The sequence below is a fragment of the Lutra lutra genome, chromosome 9, assembly GCF_902655055.1.
Source record: "Lutra lutra chromosome 9, mLutLut1.2, whole genome shotgun sequence".
Classification (NCBI taxonomy): domain Eukaryota; kingdom Metazoa; phylum Chordata; class Mammalia; order Carnivora; family Mustelidae; genus Lutra; species Lutra lutra.
Window position 1 is genome coordinate 118,410,220 of NC_062286.1, and position 18,524 is coordinate 118,428,743.

The 18,524-nt window shown below is 49.4% G+C and overlaps 1 protein-coding gene across 5 annotated transcripts in view; it reads left to right on the forward strand.

The window, feature by feature from the left end:
- The first annotated feature begins 4,498 nt into the window (after positions 1 to 4,498).
- DNMT3B (DNA methyltransferase 3 beta) overlaps positions 4,499 to 18,524 on the forward strand; it is a 42,498-nt gene continuing 28,472 nt past the window's right edge. For 2 of the 5 annotated variants that reach the window (XM_047746383.1, XM_047746386.1), the window contains exons 1-2: positions 4,729 to 4,793; positions 12,257 to 12,386. In XM_047746383.1, coding sequence (XP_047602339.1) covers positions 12,276 to 12,386 — 111 coding nt within the window. In that variant the 5' untranslated portion in view covers positions 4,729 to 4,793; positions 12,257 to 12,275. Of the gene's footprint in view, positions 4,794 to 12,256; positions 12,387 to 18,524 lie in introns of all 5 variants that reach the window. The other 3 variants (XM_047746388.1, XM_047746389.1, XM_047746387.1) reach the window with 2 other exon arrangements.

The following is an 18,524-nucleotide window of genomic DNA, read 5'->3' on the forward strand; positions in this document are numbered from 1 at the left end:
CAAGAGTCCACCGCTCTGTCGACTGATCCAGACAGGCACCCCTGTTAAAACAAAATTTTTTTTTCAAAGGTTTTATTTATTTATTTGACAGAGATCACAAGTAGGCAGAGAGACAGGCAGAGAGAGGAAGGGAAGCAGGTTCCCTGCTGAGCAGACAAAGGATGTGGGGCTCAATCCCAGGACCCTGAGATCATGACCTGAGCCAAAGGCAGAGGCTTTAACCCACTGAACCACCCAGACCCCCCTTTGGACAAATTTTATAAAGAAATACGGTTTCAGGGGCATCTGGGTGGCTCAGTGGGTTAAAGCCTCTGCCTTCGGCTCAGGTCATGATCCCAGGGTCCTGGGATCGAGCCCCGCATCTGGCTCTCTGCTCCACAGGGAGCCTACTTCCTCCTCTCTCTCTCTCTGCCTACCTGCGATCTCTGTCAAATAAATAAATAAAAATCTTAAAAAAAAAAAGAAAGAAAGAAACACAGTTTCACCAGTGCACAACCACGGGAAGACTTGAAATCGGTCTAGAAACTGGTTTTCCTTCTGATCGTCCATGTTCTCCACTGCCTGTGTGTGTGTTTATCTGTGTAGTAACAGCTATATGAATTTTATTTATTTTTATTAAGTAATCTCTATGCCCATCAACATGGGGCTTGAACTCAAGACCCCGAGATCAAAAGTTGCACTCACTCTCCACTGACTGAGCCAGATAGGCTCCCCAACTGTGTGGTTCTTTCAACATCAAAAAGCAAAACCTTGGGGATCATGGGGATCATGAGGGAAAAAAGGCAAAATCTTTCATAAAAATATTTCTTTGGGGGCTGGAGCCTTGCCTGCCTGTCTGGGTAATCCAGCACCAATGTTTTCATTTAATGATTCATTCATTGGTCCCAGGGGCAATGAAGTATTTATTCTCTCCCTTTGGCTGAGGAAAACTGAGGCTCAGAGAGACCAGGTAACTTAGCAGATTCCTGCAACCTTGGAGGTGGAATTCAACCCATAGTGTTTGATGGACATAGGGTCTGCCCCACTGAGAATGAGTGCTGGAGGAGGGGGTGTGGTGTAGGAGATGTATATGGTATGCCCTACCACCCAGTCACTGAAAGGAGCATTGGACAGAGTCAGGGGACCATGTACCAGCCCCGACCACAGTGTGAGTCCACATTCATGAGGCCAAGGCAGACCGGCTGAGCTCCCCTCCAAATCCACATTATGTAAATCTTCCTTGTTTAGGTAAATGCCACCACCATTCCCCCAGGTGCTCAGGCTAAAACTCTAGGGGCCACCTTTGATGCTATCCCTCCCTTTACCCCCTGGAGTCATCAGCACCCCTTGGCCCAATCTCCACAATCTATCCCCAATTCAGTCACTTTTCTCTACCTCCTCTGCTCCCACCATGATCCAGGCTACCATTCCCAGTTTTCCCAATCAGGTCTCCCCCCCATCTACCTGTCCACTTGGATCTGACTTAAACATTTGAGTCAGATCATGGCTTAAATGGTGACATCCAAAATCCCTGCCATGGCTTATTTGTCCTACAAGACCTGGCCCCCTATTGTTTCTCCCCTTTTCATTCCCTCTGCTCTGGCTACAGTGCCATCCTGGCCCCTAGCACATGCCGTCCATAGCTGAATCCTGACCTAGGTCTTCCCCTGGCTCCATCAATCCTGTCTCCATTTTATCCTTGTCCCATATTGATCTACACCAGATAGTCTCTTATTTGCTTAGTTTTTTTTTTTTTTAAAGATTTTATTTATTATTTGACAGACAGAGACCACAAGTAGGCAGAGAGGCAGGCAGAGAGAGAGGGAAGCAGGCTCCCTGCTGAGCAGAGAGCCCAATGTGGGGCTCCATCCCAGGACCCTGGGATCATGACCTGAGCAGAAGACAGAGGCTTTAACCCACTGAGACACCCAGGCGCCCCGCTTATTTGCTTATTTACATTCATTTTCTGTACTCCCTACCCAACAGGTAAGCTATGGGCTTTCCTGTCTGAATTCCTAGCCAGCTGCCCGCTGCTTAGCAGGTGCTCAGTCAAGGTCAGGCTGTCTGGCTGACTCACTTTGCACAAGTCCCTCTCTTCTCTGGGCCTCAGTCTCCTCATCTGAAAAGGTGCCCTGCTTCTCCTTGCCCTGACTCCTCGTGAAGTGTCTCTGAGGCTCAAATGAGGTGGTAAATATAATGAATTAACTTTGCAAACTATAAATCTGTGCCCTAGGGAGATATCATGCCATTTTTCTTTTACTCGTTCTCTTGGCATTCTCCCTCCTTTCCAAATGATAGGACTCAGAACACTTGTTCATTGAGACCCTCTCCTATTTTTCTTCCTGAAATCAGGTGGTCTGCTGTCCCCAGAAATGTCTGCCATGTCCCGGGAAACCCAACCCTCTGGCATCTAAACTAGGCCGCCCAAGCTTTCTCAGTAGTACAGATATCTTTGCCACGTGGAAAGGTCTTGGCTTATGGATCAGAAAACAGGCCCAGCAGCCCTCCCCACAGGCCCACCGCTTATATATTTCTTTTCCCTAAAGGCATACCTCCGATGGTGGGGACAAGCTACAGCCCCTCTTGAGAGATCCCCTTCTTCCTACACTGGAACTGAATTTTGGCTGTTTGTGCTAGAGGCCAAGAAGTTCCTGTTGCTCATTCACAGGAGGTCCTCCCATCGCTCATATTTCCTTAAACTCCATCCAGTTTCCTAAGTAGGACAATATCCAATAGGTTTAGAAATGTCTACGATTCCAAATAATTGGCCATTTTGTTATTTGCAATACCTGGTAGGAGATGAAGGGAGAAAGCTGCGGTTTTACTCAGAGAGCTGGAGTCCTGGAGGCAGGAAACCCGTGTTCTTTCGTTCATTCAATAAACGTGTATTCAGCTCCTCCTGTGGGCACTGGAAATACAGCTTGCAACTAGACAGATGTGGTTTCTGCCCTCATGGAGTATGGTTTATAGTGTGTGTGTGTGTGTGTGTGTGTGTAACAAGAAAAAAAAACAAGAAAAAGAAAGATGTAAACAAGGAAATACCCAAAACAATTTGAAATAGCTCTGTGTGGCCCTGGAGCAAATAATACATTATATGTTAATAAAAAAATAAAGAAGAAATAGCTCTGCGTGGGGTGCTTGGATGGCTCAGTTGGTTAAGCATCTGCCTTCAGTTCAAGTCATGATCTCTCTGGCTCCCTGCTCAGCAGGGAGTCTGCTTCTCTTTCTCCCTCTGCACCCCCCACCCCCATGCTCATTCTCTCTCTCAAATAAATAAATAAAATCTTAAAAAAAAAAGCAATAGCTCTGTGTGCTACAAAGGGAATGAAATCAGATAGGAGGGATGAAGTGGGGAGGCTGTTAGGTGGGGTGGTCAGGAAAAGCATCTCTAGAAGGTGACCTTTTGGAAGAGAATAGAAGGGTGAGACACTGGCCATGCAGAGTTCTCTGGACAAGGAATGTCCAGGAGCATGCTTGATGTGTTTGAGGAACAGCCAAGAGGTGAGAAGGTGGAGTGAAGTGGGGGAGGGGAGTGGATTGGAAATGCCTGGAAAGGCAGGCAGGAGCCCGCTCTTATAGGGCCTTGTAGGCCACCTTGTTATCATTCATTTTTCTTTCATTCGTTCATTCAACACATATTTATTAAGCATCTTCTGTGCCCTAAGATACACGGAGACCCTGCCTCACAATATAACCTGCGGAGAGACACACAATAAGCAGATAAACAAATATATGAATACAAATACCAGGTACGATAAATGTTCGGAAGTGCTGCTTTCCAATAGTTCAACGCTCTTTAAGGACAGAGGCACTTGAGCCCTAAGAGTGGGGCTTCTCCTTCTGCTGGTGAGGCCGGCTGGACCTGAGAACCCAGGCAGCCAAGGACCTGGCCGCCTTCCCCGTCGGCTCTCCTTTTCCCTCCCCTCCTCTCCTCTCCCCTCCCCTCAAGATGGCTGACAAAGGCCCAGCAGGGTGGGAGGAAGGAAGGACTGACTGTTCAGAGGGTCCAGAGGGGGTGACTGACTGGCTGGGGCAGGGCAGCGCCCAGGTGGCATTGCGGCTGGAGATGGGGGCAGAGAGACTCCGCTGCTGTGTGACTCCAGTGAGGGCCCTTCCCTCTCTGGGTCGTGCATCCAGACCTGTGCGTTCGTGTCCTGCTCTGGGTGGGGGGCGGGGAAAGGGGGGTCCCCGGCGGAGTCCCCGCGTGTGTATATGTGTGTGTCTGTTGGAGGGATGGCGGCGAAGACCCCCATCAGAGCCAGTTAACCGGGTGGGTGATTTAGCAGGCGGAGTGGGGGGGATAGGAGGCGGTGCCTGTGGAGGAGGGGCGGAGGGGAGGCTCCGAAGTGATTTCAAATTTCCCTCGTCCCCACCCCTCGTTCCGCCCCCCGCTCCCGGGGCCGGCTCTGAGTGGCTGCGGCGGGGGCGCCCCCGGGTGGGGGCGGGGCGAGCGCCTGGCTGGGGTTACAAGGGGCCTCGGCACCGCCCCCTCCCCACCCACTCTCGCTGCCCGGTTGGGTCTGCGGTACCTCCGCGCAGTAGCCGCCCCCCCCCAGCCCCGCGGCCGCTTCCCGCGTGGACGCTCCGAGCGCCCCCAGACGGACGCAACCGGCCCACTGGCAGGCCGGCGAGCGGGCGGCCGCCGCGCCAGGCCGGCAGCGCGGGGGTTAAGTGGCCCAAGTAAACGTAGTTCGGCGATCGGCGCCGGAGATTCGCGAGCCGAGCACCCTGCTCGGCCGCCCGCCGGCCTCCCGCCAGGCTGTCCCGACCCGCGGCTCGACCGCGGAGCGGCGCTCGAGCCAGGTTCTCGGCAGGTGAGCGCCTGGTGGCCCCGGGGAGGCTCGTCAGTCCGGGGGTCCGGGGACTGGTGGGGGAGGGGGCAGCAGAGGGGTCCCGGGACTGCCAGGAGGGACCCTCTTCCTGGGAAGTCCGGGGGAGGCGGCTCCCGTCCGGGTGGAGACCCGGCACTGTAGGGGAGGAGCGGACCCCTGGACCACCTGAGGCAAGACAGAAAAATGGGGGTGGGGGGGCATGTTCTTGAAGGGGTGGAAGGGATACTCCTGCTGTATTTCCAAGACCCCGAGGGGGAGAGGTTCCTCCCCAGGGAGGGAGACGGGGTGGCCTTCTTGGGGTCGAGGTGAGGATTTGTCTCTCTGGAGAGAAGTGGAGGGGAGAGGTTCCCCTCATTGGGAGGAGTGTCCTTACCTGGCCTCCGCTTCAGAGCGAGCCTCTTTAGAGGCGGGGGAAAGAGTTCGGCCAGGAAGGTGGGCGTCCGTCCGTTATGACTAGGACCTGTGTGGGTTTCAGGCGAGGGACCGTCCATTCCCCGCCCCCGCAACCGGGATATTCTATTACTAATGGATGTGGGTGCGGGCGGGGTGAGCCAGGGTGTGTGCCGGAGGGACGGTCTTTCGGGGTCCTCCCTAGATGAGCCACCCCGGCGAGCCACGGCGGGGCTGGCTGCCCTCTCGCTTGGCGCACCTGGCCGGGGAGGAGCCGAGTCGGGGTGGCGCAGTCCTGCCCGGGTCACGCCGCCTGCCCTGGGGGCTCACTTTCCATTTTTCCCCTCTTCCGGGATGGAGCTGATCCCACTTCCCCCACTCCGCAAACTGAGGTCTCAAGCTGTAGCGCCGCCTCCCAGAAGAACAACTTCCCACCTGTTGAGGTTGTTGGAGGGTAGGTGTTGAGTCCCACTTCAGGAGAAAAAGTGGAAACCGAGAAAGACTGGGGTGAACTTAGCAAGTTAGCAGCAGGGAGCCGCTCTTGGGCTGAGGCGTTCCTGCTGGGGTCACTCACCTGTGGCGAAGAAGGGCAGCCGTCTGGGCCCAGCACCAGGCCTGTGCTTCCACCTCCAGCCTGCCTTTCCCCCTTATCCCTTGGGCTGAGAGGCAGAGCCCTGTGGTTCTTTATCCCCCCCACCCTGCAATCTGAAAGGGTGCATAAAGTAAAGACCGTTAAGGACAGAGTATGAATTTTTGAGCCCTTTCTATTCTGGGTGCTGTGGGTTTGGACTATGGTAATTTTGCCCAGGAGCGATTTTCCTTTTGGGGCCCTCAAGTGGAGGGCCCAGGACCCTGAGCTACCCCTGCATTCCTCCCCAACACCTGCTGTGGCTTCTTGAGACCACCCCCCACCCCACATTGGGTTCCAAGGCTGCCATGATTTTTCCAGGAAGGAAATGATGGCACTAATGTTATAAGGGCTGGTATACAGTAATCAGAGAAAGTCTGCCACTGGTAGCATCCTTGTGAGTGGTAAGCTGGCTGCCCTCTTTAAGGACATGCATAGGTGTTCTCACATGTTTAAATCTGTCACACCAAGTTCATTTCCCTCTGTGTTTAATAGTTACTACATCTGTGAAACAGGAATGATCTTACTAATAACCCCCAGGTTGTGTAAGAATGAAATGAGTCGATGCATGATTTAACCTCTAACCCTCCATGTTCCTTAGATGTCTGAGGGGTGTAAGTAGCCCCTACCACACTGGGTTTGGGTAAGGGTTTGATGGGCTAGTGCTTGGCGTAGCGGGTGATGAATGTTGACATCTGTGTTTAACCAGTAGCCCTTCTTTTTTAGGGGAGCCATTAATGAGAATGGGGTGGGGGGGATGAAGGGAGGGACCTCTGCCAGCCCCGCCTCTCCTGCCTGACTTCTAGGTACTCTATTCCTCTCAGCTATGAAAGCTTTTCCAAATCATTGTCCTCGATTTGGGAGTTGGCAGGAAGGAACGCCTTTGTTGCCTTTTGAAAGGAGCCAGGGTTTTCTTTTATGGGTTGGGGCCATTTTTACTCCCCCCCCCCCCAAAAAAAGCATGAGGCCTACCTTGGAGGCATAATTGCAGAGGTGAGTGAGATCCTTTACCTTTCCCCGTTGGGGTGGAGCGGGCCCAGACAAAGGGGTTGGGGGCTGCCTGCATCCTGCTCCTTAAAGCCAGTCACAGCCACCCCCGTTCAAGGCTAGAAGAGGGGGAGGAGTGTTTCTGGGAGCTGCAGGGGGTGAAAGGGAGGTGGGGGTGGGGGAGGATGCTTCCCTTCCTTTCTTCTAGCCACGTGGACCTGTGACCCAAAGGGGCCTGTTACCTCTCATTGCAGCCCTAGGGACCTGCTTCAGATTTGGGGTTTGGGCAAGTTCTCGTTTCAGGAAAACTTAACCTTAAGATTCCTTTTGTCTGGGATGCCTGGGTGGCTCAGTTGGTTAATCATCTGCATCTGGCTCAGGTCATAATCCCCAGGGTCTTGGGTTCAAGTCCGACATCAGACAGCAGGGAGCCTGCTTCTCAAGCTCTGCCTACTTCTTCCCCTGCTTGTGCTCTGACAAAGGAATAAATAAAATCTTCAAAAAAAAAAAGGGAAAGGATTGGATTCCTTTTGTCTCAGACCAGCTCTCAAGCCAGCTGTCCTACCCTTCAGGCTTACACGCCTTTTTCGATTTCCTCAGACCTAGTCCTTGTTAAATCTCTTAACTCCTCCTGGGTCCTGTACTGTGACAAGTACCGCCATCCTCCAGCAGCCCATGATAGGTAGAGGGCTTCAGCTCTGGCCAGAATCAGTTAGATTTTGTGTTAGATTGTGTGTGTGTGTGTGTGTGTGTGTGTGTGTGTGTGTGTCTTTCTTAAATTGTGAGCTCAGGTTGATTTTCCAGTTCCTTGGTGGACCAAAGAGGTGCAGAATTCATTTCATTTGCAAACCATCCTTTCCCTTGTAAAGTGATGGGCAGATTTGTCTCCTTGGGGAGGCTGACCTCTTCCTTCTGTAGTTGATGGGACTGAGGTACTGCGCAGTCCACTTGCTTCCGCACCTTGGTGGTTTGTGCTGTTCAGAACACTGCACCTCCGCTGGCATCCTGGGGATGCCATTCCTTCCTCCAGAAGAGAGAAAGCCTACTGCAGGTGTTCACATGGATCTATCTGGCTGTGCGTGGAGGAAGTGGCCTGGTGAATGTAGAGGGAGCCTGCATAAGGATCGAATTTCTGGAGATTGTCCTTCCAGTCTGTGAAGTGGGTTTAAAGTCCACACCTACCCAGTGTAGTTGGATTCCATTTATCCCTAGTTGTTAGTTCACAAAATAGAGGGGGGCCCTAAGTTCAGTTGACCCTTTAACAATGCCAGGGTTAGGGGCACTGAGCCCCCGCCACACCCTGCACTTGAAAATCCAGTTTAACTTGACTCCCCCAAACTTAATAGCCTACTGTTGACCAGAAACATTACTGATAAGTCTTCTAACACATTTTGTATTTTACCTGTATTTTATAATTTATTCTAAGAATAATACCTAACTTTTTTTTTTAAGATTTTATTTATTTATTTGACAGACAGAGATCACAAGTAGGCAGAGAGGCAGGCAGAGAGAGGAGGAAGCAGGCTCCCCGCCGAGCAGAGAGCCCGATGCGGGGCTCAATCCCAGGACCCTGGGATCATGACCTGAGCCGAAGGCAGAGGCCTTAACCCACTGAGCCACCCAGGCGCCCCAATACCTAACTTTTAAGTTTTTTTTTTTTTTAAGTATTTATAGGCTGTGCAGTTCATCTGAATTTTTTCAAATTGTTGCAAGTCTCCAAAATATTTTTCAATATGTTTACTGAAAAAAAAAAATCAACTTAGAAGACACCTGTAATTCAAATCCGCGTTGTTCAGGGGCATCTGTATTAATGAAAAGCCTGTTACTCCCTGGGTTATATTATCCGTCTGAAGCAACAAAGGGGCTTGGGCATTAGAATCAAGTCTGGGTTCATAACACTTATTCACTCCATTTATAAGTCACTGGCTTCATCTCAGTTGCTCCATTTGTACAAGAGGCCAACAATGCTTGGCCAATAGCAGGGGATGTTTAAGTCAGTGGAGTTGCTATAGATTAAAAAATTCAGTAAATGTTGTATGTTACGGGGACCCCTGGCTGGCTTAGTTGGAAGAACATGTGGCTCATTTGATCTCCGGTTGTGAGTTCAAGCCCCACGTCGGGTAGAGAGATTACTTAGGGAAAAAAACAAACAAAACTGCACATTTGTAGTAAACGCCCAAATATTGGGAAGTGGTTATTTACTTCTTGAGGGAAACATCCTAGTTATCCAAGTTAGTATTCCTGAGTTTTTTTCCAGGGAATAAGTAAAGAATGAGGGTGGCCTGTCTAGGGAATTGAAATAAAAATAAAATAAAATAAAATAAAAAATAAAAATAAATAAAATAAAAAAAATAAAAATAAATAAAAATAAAAAAATAAAAATTGTCCCACTGAGCTGGGAACCTGATGTGGCAATTCTGGTATCATGACCTGAGCCAAAGGCAGAGGTTAACCAAGTGTTAACCAGGCATCCCTCCCTTTTAAATTTTATTTTATTTTAAAAAAGATTTTATTTATTTATTTGATAGAGATCACAAGTAGGCAGAGCGGCAGGCAGAGAGAGGGAGAAGCAGGCTCCCCGCTGAGCAGAGAGCCCGATTTGGGGCTCGATCCCAGGACCCTGGGACCATGACCTGAGCCGAAGATAGAGGCTTTAACCCACTGAGCTACCCAGGCGCCCCATTCTCCCTTTTTCAAAAGATAATTTTAGGGTGCCTGGGTGGCTCAGTCCTTTTAGCATCTGCCTTTGGCTTAGGTCATGATCCCAGAGATCCAGCCCCCTGGGAGCTCCCTGCTCAGTGGGGAGCCTGCTTATCTCTCCCTCTGTGTTATTGTTATTGTCAGCTCAGTGGGACAATTTTCTTCGGGTTGCCTGGGTAGCTCAGTGGGTCTTCTAGCTCAGGTCATGTCTCAGGGTCACAGGATCAAGGCCCAGTCAGGATCTGCAGTCAGAGAGGTGTCTGCTTATCCCTCAGCTCTCTCAAATAAATAAAATCTTTAAGAAACATTTTTAGAGCATATATGGGCAAGGGGAGAGGGAGGAAGAGAATCTTCAAGCAGCCTCCCCCATGGAGAGGGGAACCCAATGCAGGTCTGGATCCCAGGACACTCAGATCATGACCATGATCATGACTCAACTGACTGCAGATGCCCCTTTTGTCTTTTAGGTTTTGAAGAGTTCTTGTCCCAGAAATTCCCTTTGCAGTGATGTCCTCATCTTGTTTTTTTGGGATCTTTTATCTCCTTGAAGATAATTCTGGAGTTTAGTTTTCCGTCCCATGTTTTGAGGTTTTTTTGTTTTTTTTTTAAACTGTTCTCGTTTTTAATATTTAAGTTTTGAACTTGATCTTCATGATTGAGAAAGACCAAAATTGTCTGAGATTTGAACTGGGGCATTGCTTTGTGGGTCAGTGACTTGGATTTACCTTTGGGCCTCCCAAAATGTGAAGGATGTTCTCTGTTGTTGGGTCTGTCTGCTTCCCCAGAGCAGAGGGATTTTCTAGTGCCCTACCTGGGAGGTGGAGGCCTGGCTTCAGGGAAAGGGGACTGGGCAGTTCTCAGGCTCAGGGAGGTATCCTCTGTCTCAGTCTTACTGGAGGAGAGGCCGTGGCCTCTAGAACAGTCTGACCTGTTCTTCCCATCTACCCTGCAGCCCCACCTTCTGAGTTTTATCGGGTCTCTTTTAAAAAAATTTTTTTCTTAAATTGGACAGATCACAAGTAGCAGAAAGGCAGGCAGAGAGAGGGCGAAGCAGGCTCCCTGCTGAGCAGAGAGACAGATGCAGGGATGTAGAGAGAGGGAGCGAGAAGCACTCCCCATTGAGCAGGAAACCTGATGTAGGCTTTGAACCTAGGACCCAGAGATTAGGACCTTAGCTGAAGGCAGACGCTTAACTGACTGAGCCACCCAGCTGCCCCCTGCCAGAAAGCTTTTTTTTTTTTTTTAAGATTTTATTTTTTTATTTGACAGACAGAGATCACAAGCAGGCAGAGAGGCAGGCAGAGAGACAGGAGGAAGCAGGCTCCCCGCTGAGCAGAGAGCCCGATGCGGGGCTCGATCCCAGGACCCTGAGATCATGACCTGAGCAGAGGCTTTAACCCACTGAACCACCCAGGCACCCCCTTTTTCCTAAGCAGCATTTGTTGCTGATGAAAGTGGGCATGCTTGGGCCACAGCTGGAGCTGGAATCCAGTCTTCCAGCTCCTGGAGAAGGGATGATGGCTTCGTGGTTGGTGTTTTCAGCAGCTAGCATAGTACTGATGCCCTGGCTTCCTAGCTCCGTGAGGGTGTGCTTTGTGGCTTGACTAAGGTATTGGTCTGCCGGAGTCCTGTGCCTGCAGCTCTGGAAGCCGGACCAGACATTAAAGGGCAAGCTGCAGAAGGAAGCCGGCTCCCCTGGGCTGTGGTGAGAAACGGAGTGTTAACTAGGCTCAATGCCTGAATGGCCAGGTGCCGTGGCAGGTTTTCTGGCTTACGTGGGAGGCAGCATGCCACAGCTGGATGATAGGGTTTGGAAGATTCTGAGCAAATGCGCACATTTTGGGGGCACACATGGGCAAAATTTTGTCCTATTGAGCTTTTGGCGAAAGGGTCTCTATATATATAGTGGAAGAAAGAGCAGTGTAGGTTTTGGAGTGGACCAACCTTATTTCGTCTAACAACAACTAGCCTTTTCCCTACCATCCTCCTAAACCAGCTGGAATCTCCATGAGTCTGGGCTGTCTGCCCTTTGTCACTTGGGATTCTCGGTGCTGAGCATGGCTCCTGAATCCTAACAGGAACAGCTATCTGATGCATGGGTAAGAGTGGCCTTTCCCTGGGGCGCCTGGGTGGCCCAGTTGGTTAAGGGACTGCCTTTGGCTCAGGTCTTGGTCCTGGTGTCCGGGGATTGAGTCAGCAACAGCCTCACTGCTCAGTAGGGAGTCTGCTTCTCTTTCTTTGATTTTCTTTTTTTTTTTTTTTAAAGATTTTATTTAATTATTTGACCGAGATCACAAGTAGGCAGAGAGGCAGGCAGAGAGACGGGAAGCAGGCTCCCCGCTGTGCAGAGAGCCTGATGCGGGGCTCAATCCCAGGACCGCAGGACCATGACCTGAGCCGAGGACAGAGGCTCTAAGGTACTGAGCCAGGCGCTCCATTGCTTCTTTCTGACCCTCTCCCTTCTCATGCTCTCACCCACTCACTCAAAGTAAATAAAATCTTAAAAAAAAAAAACAAAAAACCAAAGAAAACCCAAAAACAAAAGGTGGCCTTTCCCAGTGTCCGGATCTGCCCTAGGATGTTATGTGTTAAGCTGTAAGCAGAATACAGAGTGATTGCTCAGTATTAAATATGATTATCACCATTCTCTAAGGCCACACAGCTAAGCAAGGAGTAGAATGTGGATTGATGATGTTAAATTTCTTTGAGAAATTTGTCCCCACCTGGCTTGGACCCACAGAAGTGGCAAGATTGCACCGATGTGCTGCTGGGTTAGGACCCTCCAGAGGACCTCCTTGTACCCACTACTCTGTCTCAGACCTGCCTCATTCATCATCGGGTTGAGATGGGCAGACCCAAACCCATACCAGGTACTTAGAGCTGGCTTTTAAAGAAGTGGCTTCTGTGAGATAATGGGCTTTTTTCCAAAAGCTAGTTATACTGTGTAATTCCGTTATTTTATAAACCTCACGTTTATTTTATATATATATATATATTTTAAGATTCTTTTTATTTATTTGAGAGAGCGAGAACGTGAGTATGGGAGAGAGAGAAGCAGGCCCCCTGCTGAGGAGGGAGATGGATGTAGGGCTCAGTTTCAGGACCCTGGGATCATGACCTGATCTGAAGGCAGATGCTTAACCAGCTGAGCCACCCAGGTGCCCCACTTTATTTCTTGTGATGAGGACTTCCAGGTCTGCTGTCCACAGCTTCCAAATAACACAATGCTTTAGTAACCGTGCTGTACATTATCTCCCCAGGACTTGATGTATAACTGGGAGTTTGTATCTTTTCACCATCTTCACCCATCTCTCCTAACTTGCTATCCCATAGTTTTTCTTTGTATTGTGAAAATTTTGTCTGTCTTTTTATTTTATTTTTAAGATTTTATTTATTTGTTTGACAGAGATCACAAATAGGCAGAGAGGCAGGCAGAGAGAGAGGAGGAAACTGGCTCCCTGCTGAGCAGTGAGCCCTATGCTGGCCTCCATCCCAAGACCCTGGGATCATGACCTGAGCTGAAGGCAGAGGCTTTAACCCACTGAGCCACCCAGGTGCCCTTGTCTTTCTTTTTAATCGCTACACCCAATGTGGGGCTCAAACTCGACAACCCTGAGATCAAGAGCTGTGTGTTCTGCCTGAGCCAGCCAGGTGCCACTGCTCCCAGTTTTGTCTTTTAAAATACATACAAGGAAAAAAAAAAAAAAATAAAATACATACAAGGACTTACTGATCATTGTAGAGTGGGTGATAAAAGTCCTTCTGTGTTGAATCAACTAGAAGTGTTGTGTAAATTTATTTGCATGGATAGTTAGGCTCCCTAGAAAAATCTGGGTCCAGAAGAGGGAAATAGAAAATGAGAAGATGTGCCAACTAAGGGATTTTTAAAGTTTTTATTAGCTTTGTTTCTACATTTGTTTTTATTTTTTTTTAAGATTTTATTTATTTATTTGACAGAGAGATCACAAGTAGGCAGAGAGGCAGGCGGGGTTGTGGCGGGGGGGGGGGGGGGCGGGAAGCAGGCTCCCTGCTGAGCAGAGAGCCTGATGTGGGCCTCAATCCTAGGACCCTCGGGGGCGCCCATGTGGCTCAGTGGGTTAAAGCCTCTGCCTTCGGCTCAGGTCATAAACCCAGGGTCTTGGGCTTGAGCCCCGTGTTGGGCTCTCTGCTCAGCGGGAGCCTGCTTTCTCCTCTCTCTCTGCCTGTCTCTCTGCCTACTTGTGATCTCTCTCTCACTCTGTCAAATAAATAAATACAATCTTAAAAAAAAAAAAAGATTAAAAAAAAATCCTAGGACCCTCGGATCATGACCTGAGCCGAAGGCAGAGTCTTTAACCCACTGAGCCACCCAGGCGCCCCCCAACTAAGGGATTTTCAAGATCTCTAATGAGATTGACAAAACTTAAGGTTAGCAGGCCAGCGCTGGCACATAGGAGTGCTACAGTGACTAAAGGGGAAGGCAAGGAATAAATACCAAAAAGAGTAGTAAGCCCAGAAACATTCTACATTCATATGGGAACTTTTTAAAGGAAATGGAGTTGGGACATATGTGTCACTACAGGTGTTTAGGTTAATTTTCTTCTTTTTTTATAAAGGTTGGTTAATTTATTTGAGAGTGCACCCGAGTGAGAGCTAGATCACAGGAGTAGGGGGAGGAGCTGAGGAAGAGGGAGAAGCAGACTCCTCATGGAGCAGGGTCAGGAGCAGGGACCCTCACCCCTGGGGAAGCAGACGCTTGACTTACAGAGCCACCCAGGGGCCCCAGGGCTTTCTTCATAGGGAAAAATGATATGCCTACCTCTTACTATATATAAGTAACTTTATTTAAAAATTTTTTTTTAAAGATTTATTCATTTATTAGAGCATGAGCAGGGTGAGAGGCAGAGGGCAGAGGTAGACTCCCCACTGAGTGAGGAGCCTTATGCTGGACTTGATCTCAGAACCCTGGGCTTAATGGACTGAGCCACCCAGGCGCCACTATAAGTAACTCAGAGTGACAGAACTTGAATGGCTGTTTTCAAAGGAAGAAATGTTTCTAGGACAGAATCTGACTGTAAAATAACACAGGCATATGGTAGTTCACTCCTAAGCTACCCTTCCGAGAGCCCTGACTCTTAACAGTTCCAGAAAGAAACGCTGGGGGAACATGGCTTAATGCCTATGTTAACATTAACAGCTGAGATTGTGTTATTGTCCAGACTTCACTTGGCACAGCTTCATTTCCTAGTTGGTACCTCGTTCCACTGTCTCTCACTAGCAGTGCGGTACAGCTGTCTGGGATTTAGCTGGTTGCCTTTGCTGGTGCTGTGTCTGCAGATTTTGCCATGATAAACAGGACCACGGTGACCATCCTTGCACATAGGTCTTGGTGAGAGCTTTGGGCTGGGTCGATGGCTCGCAGTAGAAGCCTATGTAACAGGATATGGACATGTGGCATTTTGGATCCTATTGTCAGTTTGCCATCTTAAAGGCTGCATCTCTGACCCCACTGCCTCTGGGTGCAGACAGTTGAGATTTAAGGCCTTGGCTGTGACAACAGGAGTAACCTACTGTGAGGGGCAGCACCAAGGCGGGGACTTTACAGAATACCAGTCTTGTCTTCCCTTAACCCCCTAAGGGAGAGGACACAGAGCTCTCTGGCTCCAGCCTTCTAAGGGACACATGGCCACGGGGGTGGGTATGGCATCTCTCTGAATCCTCAGCTCCTTATGCTGCCCCACCCATGATTGTCTGAGTCAGCGGTGGTTTCCTCTGCACATTTGCACACCACTCAAGTTTCCCGAAGAACCATAGGGTAAGGGGGCTGAGCGCATTAGTTTATAGGGCAAAAAACTTGATTGTAAACTCCCATTTAAATTGCTGTGTCTTGTCAGATCTTTAATGTATATTCCTAGTTTTTCCTATTAAGATTTTATTTTTCAGGAATCTGTGCCTAACGTGGGGCTCAACCCCAAGATCAAGAGTTGCAACTGAGCCAGCCAGGCACCCCGGTTTTTCTTTCTCCGTGAATTAGCTAAAGAGTGATTTAATCCAATCCACTGTGGAATGTGTAGGTGTTCTGTTAGCTTATTGGTAACTGTTAGCTTATTGGTAATAGGAGCGATGCTCTAAGGATCAGGTTCCTGTGGCTAGTATTTTATGCTTGTCTGATTTGACCCCTGAGTGGATCAGTTGTTTTGGTAATTCTGATCATTATACTAAAGCCCTGTTTCTACTGCACAGCGACAGTGGTGCAGGCAGCCTCAGCCTGGAGGCACTGAGCAATCCACATTCCCTTTTGAATCACCCACGATGAAGGGATGCCTCCCTTGGCGAGGCAGACCTGGGAAGTCTGGCAAGATGGCACAGGAAAATGTGGACGCCCCAGCTTCTCAGGGTTGTGTCCTCTCCTGTGGGATTCCTAGGGCCAGCCACCCAGGGAATTAGGTGGGGTCATTTCATTTCACAAATGGCTAAGACTGGGGTTTGAGAAAGACAGTGAAGGCATTTTCATTCCAGCTTGCCTATAAATCTGGCTGTTTCCAGAATTGAGCAAAGATTCCTAAAGATGAGGCAAAGGCCCCGACCTCTGGGAAACTGTGCCCTGCCACCAGCTAGGTGGGCAGCCTCTCTCCAGCCCCCTTACCTTTTGTATTTACTGTTTCCACTTCCTGGGTTACCCTCCTTTCTCTCTTTACTTGGGTGAGGTGTCCCTCCTCAGGCTTCACTATAATATTGTACTTAGCATATATATTAGTTTTGAAATGTCTTTAAGGTCTGGCTCATGGGTTAGGCCTAAATCTCCATGACTTAGTCGCCCTACAAGCCTGGGCAAGGAGCTGCCCATTTGCTTCCTCTCAGGCTTCACTTTACTTACCTGCAAAATGGGGAATCCTGAGCGTAAGCTCTGGCTTTGCATGAGATGCATAGTAATTGCTCCATCACTATTTCAGGATCTTGGACAATGGAACAGACCTGAGTGGTTGGGGTGGAGAGGATTCAGTAGCCTAGGTGTCCCTCCCACAGGCTGTAGAGAAGGACTTTTGTTTTTTATTTTTTTAAGTTTTTATTTATTTATTTGATAGACACAGCAAGAGAGGGAACACAAACTGGGGGAGTGGTAGAGGGAGAAACAGGTCCTGCTGAGCAAGGAGCCCGATGAGTGGGGCTCGAACACGGGACCCTGGAATCATGACCTGAGCCACCCAGGTGGCCCTAGAAGGACTTTTTAAAATAGGGGTGGTGGGAATATCTTTCAACCTCTTGTTCTACTGCACTAAACCTCTAAGCCCTGGGGGACTCAGGGTGGGGCTGGGATGACCATGTGGCCCCCTTTACCCACTTCCCCATCATGCCAACCATTCCCCCTTCCTGTATTGTGCATTTAATTAATGCAATTACCATTTACAAGATGCTGCTGGTGCCTGCTTGGAGGAAATGAATGACCTCACTTCTCAGCTTTATAGCTGCATTGGGGTGAGGGGGTTGAGTCCCTGGGCCTCCTCCCTGAGTCTAATTGGGGGTGCCACCCATCCTTCTGTCTGCCACATTGCATTTGGACATGTCTGACCTGGTTCAGTTGGGACACAGGCACCCTGCACTAATGAGGCAGTGCCTTGCAGGGAGAACCTCACCGGTGAGCCCACCCCACCATGCTGCCCGCCCCTAAATCCTGTGCTTGACCCTAGCCTCTGGGAAAGGGTCAGAGTTCACCTCGCATCACCAGGTTAGACCATTACCTCTGGGGAAGGTAAACCCTCAGCTGTTAGGTCCTGTCCCTCAGTCCTGAAGTTCTTGTAGCCCCTGGGATGGGTGATGCATTGTTCTTAACTAGAAATCTCGGCTGCCTTATCTCGGGCACAGCAGTTACACCACGTGCCCTGGACTGCTTAGGCATGAGTCTTGGCACTTCCACCCTGTTGGGCGGCTTCATTAATTCATCTGAGCCTGTTGAAAGCAGGTTGATAACAGGACCTGCTTCAGGATCGGGCGGGGGTTAAGAGTGGTTTTGTACTGTGTGGAGTGAATGGTAGGGACCTGGGAACTATTAATGGCCATGGGTTGGGGAGGCACAGTTCTTAAGCTAGCACAGCGATGACTACTCTGGAAAAACCCCCTGGAAGGTGCCACCTCTTTCCAGGGAGGTAACCCAGGCTGCTTAGCCTCCAGCGCTGGAAAGATCACACTAGATAAAGCAGTTGGCCTGTCTTGGGGGCAGTGTTATCCAGGAAGTGGTGGGAAGAGGTGAGGGTGATTGCTGTCCACCATCACATACGGATTTCTGGTGCTAATTTCCTCCTGTTGCCAGGAATATGTAAGTTGGTGTGTTCTTAACTTTTTTGGGACTTGAACATTTGAGGAAGCCACATTGGTCCAGTATGTATTGTGCTGCTTAATTTCTCTGTGCCTCAGTTTGTGCATCTGTAAAACGGGGACCACATGTTCTGCATTTCAAGATAAGTGAGTTAATACAGGTAAAGCACAGAAGTGTTGCATATAGAAAAAAATTACTGTATCATTAGGCAAGAGGGTTTGTGTAACTATGTGGTTATTTTATTTATTTATTTATTTTTAAATTTTTTTAAGTATTTATTTGACAGAGATTACAAGTAGGCAGAGAGGCAGGCAGAGAGAGAGGAGGAAGCAGGCTCCCTGCTGTGGGGCTAGATGCCAGGACTCTGAGATCATGACCTGAGCCGAAGGCAGAGGCTTTAACCCACTGAGCCACCCAGGCGCCCTGTGGTTATTTTTTAAAAGATTTTATTTATTTATTTGACAGAGATCCCAAGTAGACAGAGAGAGAGGTAGAAGCAGGCTCCCTGCTGAGCAGGGAGCCCGATGTGGGGCTCGATCCCAGGACCCTGGGATCATGACCTGAGCTGAAGGCAGAGGCTTTTACCCACTGAGACACCCAGGCGCCCCTAACTATGTGGTTATTAATTTTGGAGCAGAAGTGTATTGGGAGGAGCCTTCCTGACTTTGACTATGTGGTTTTGAAGTCTGAGTAACCAGGAGGTATATGGCAGGGA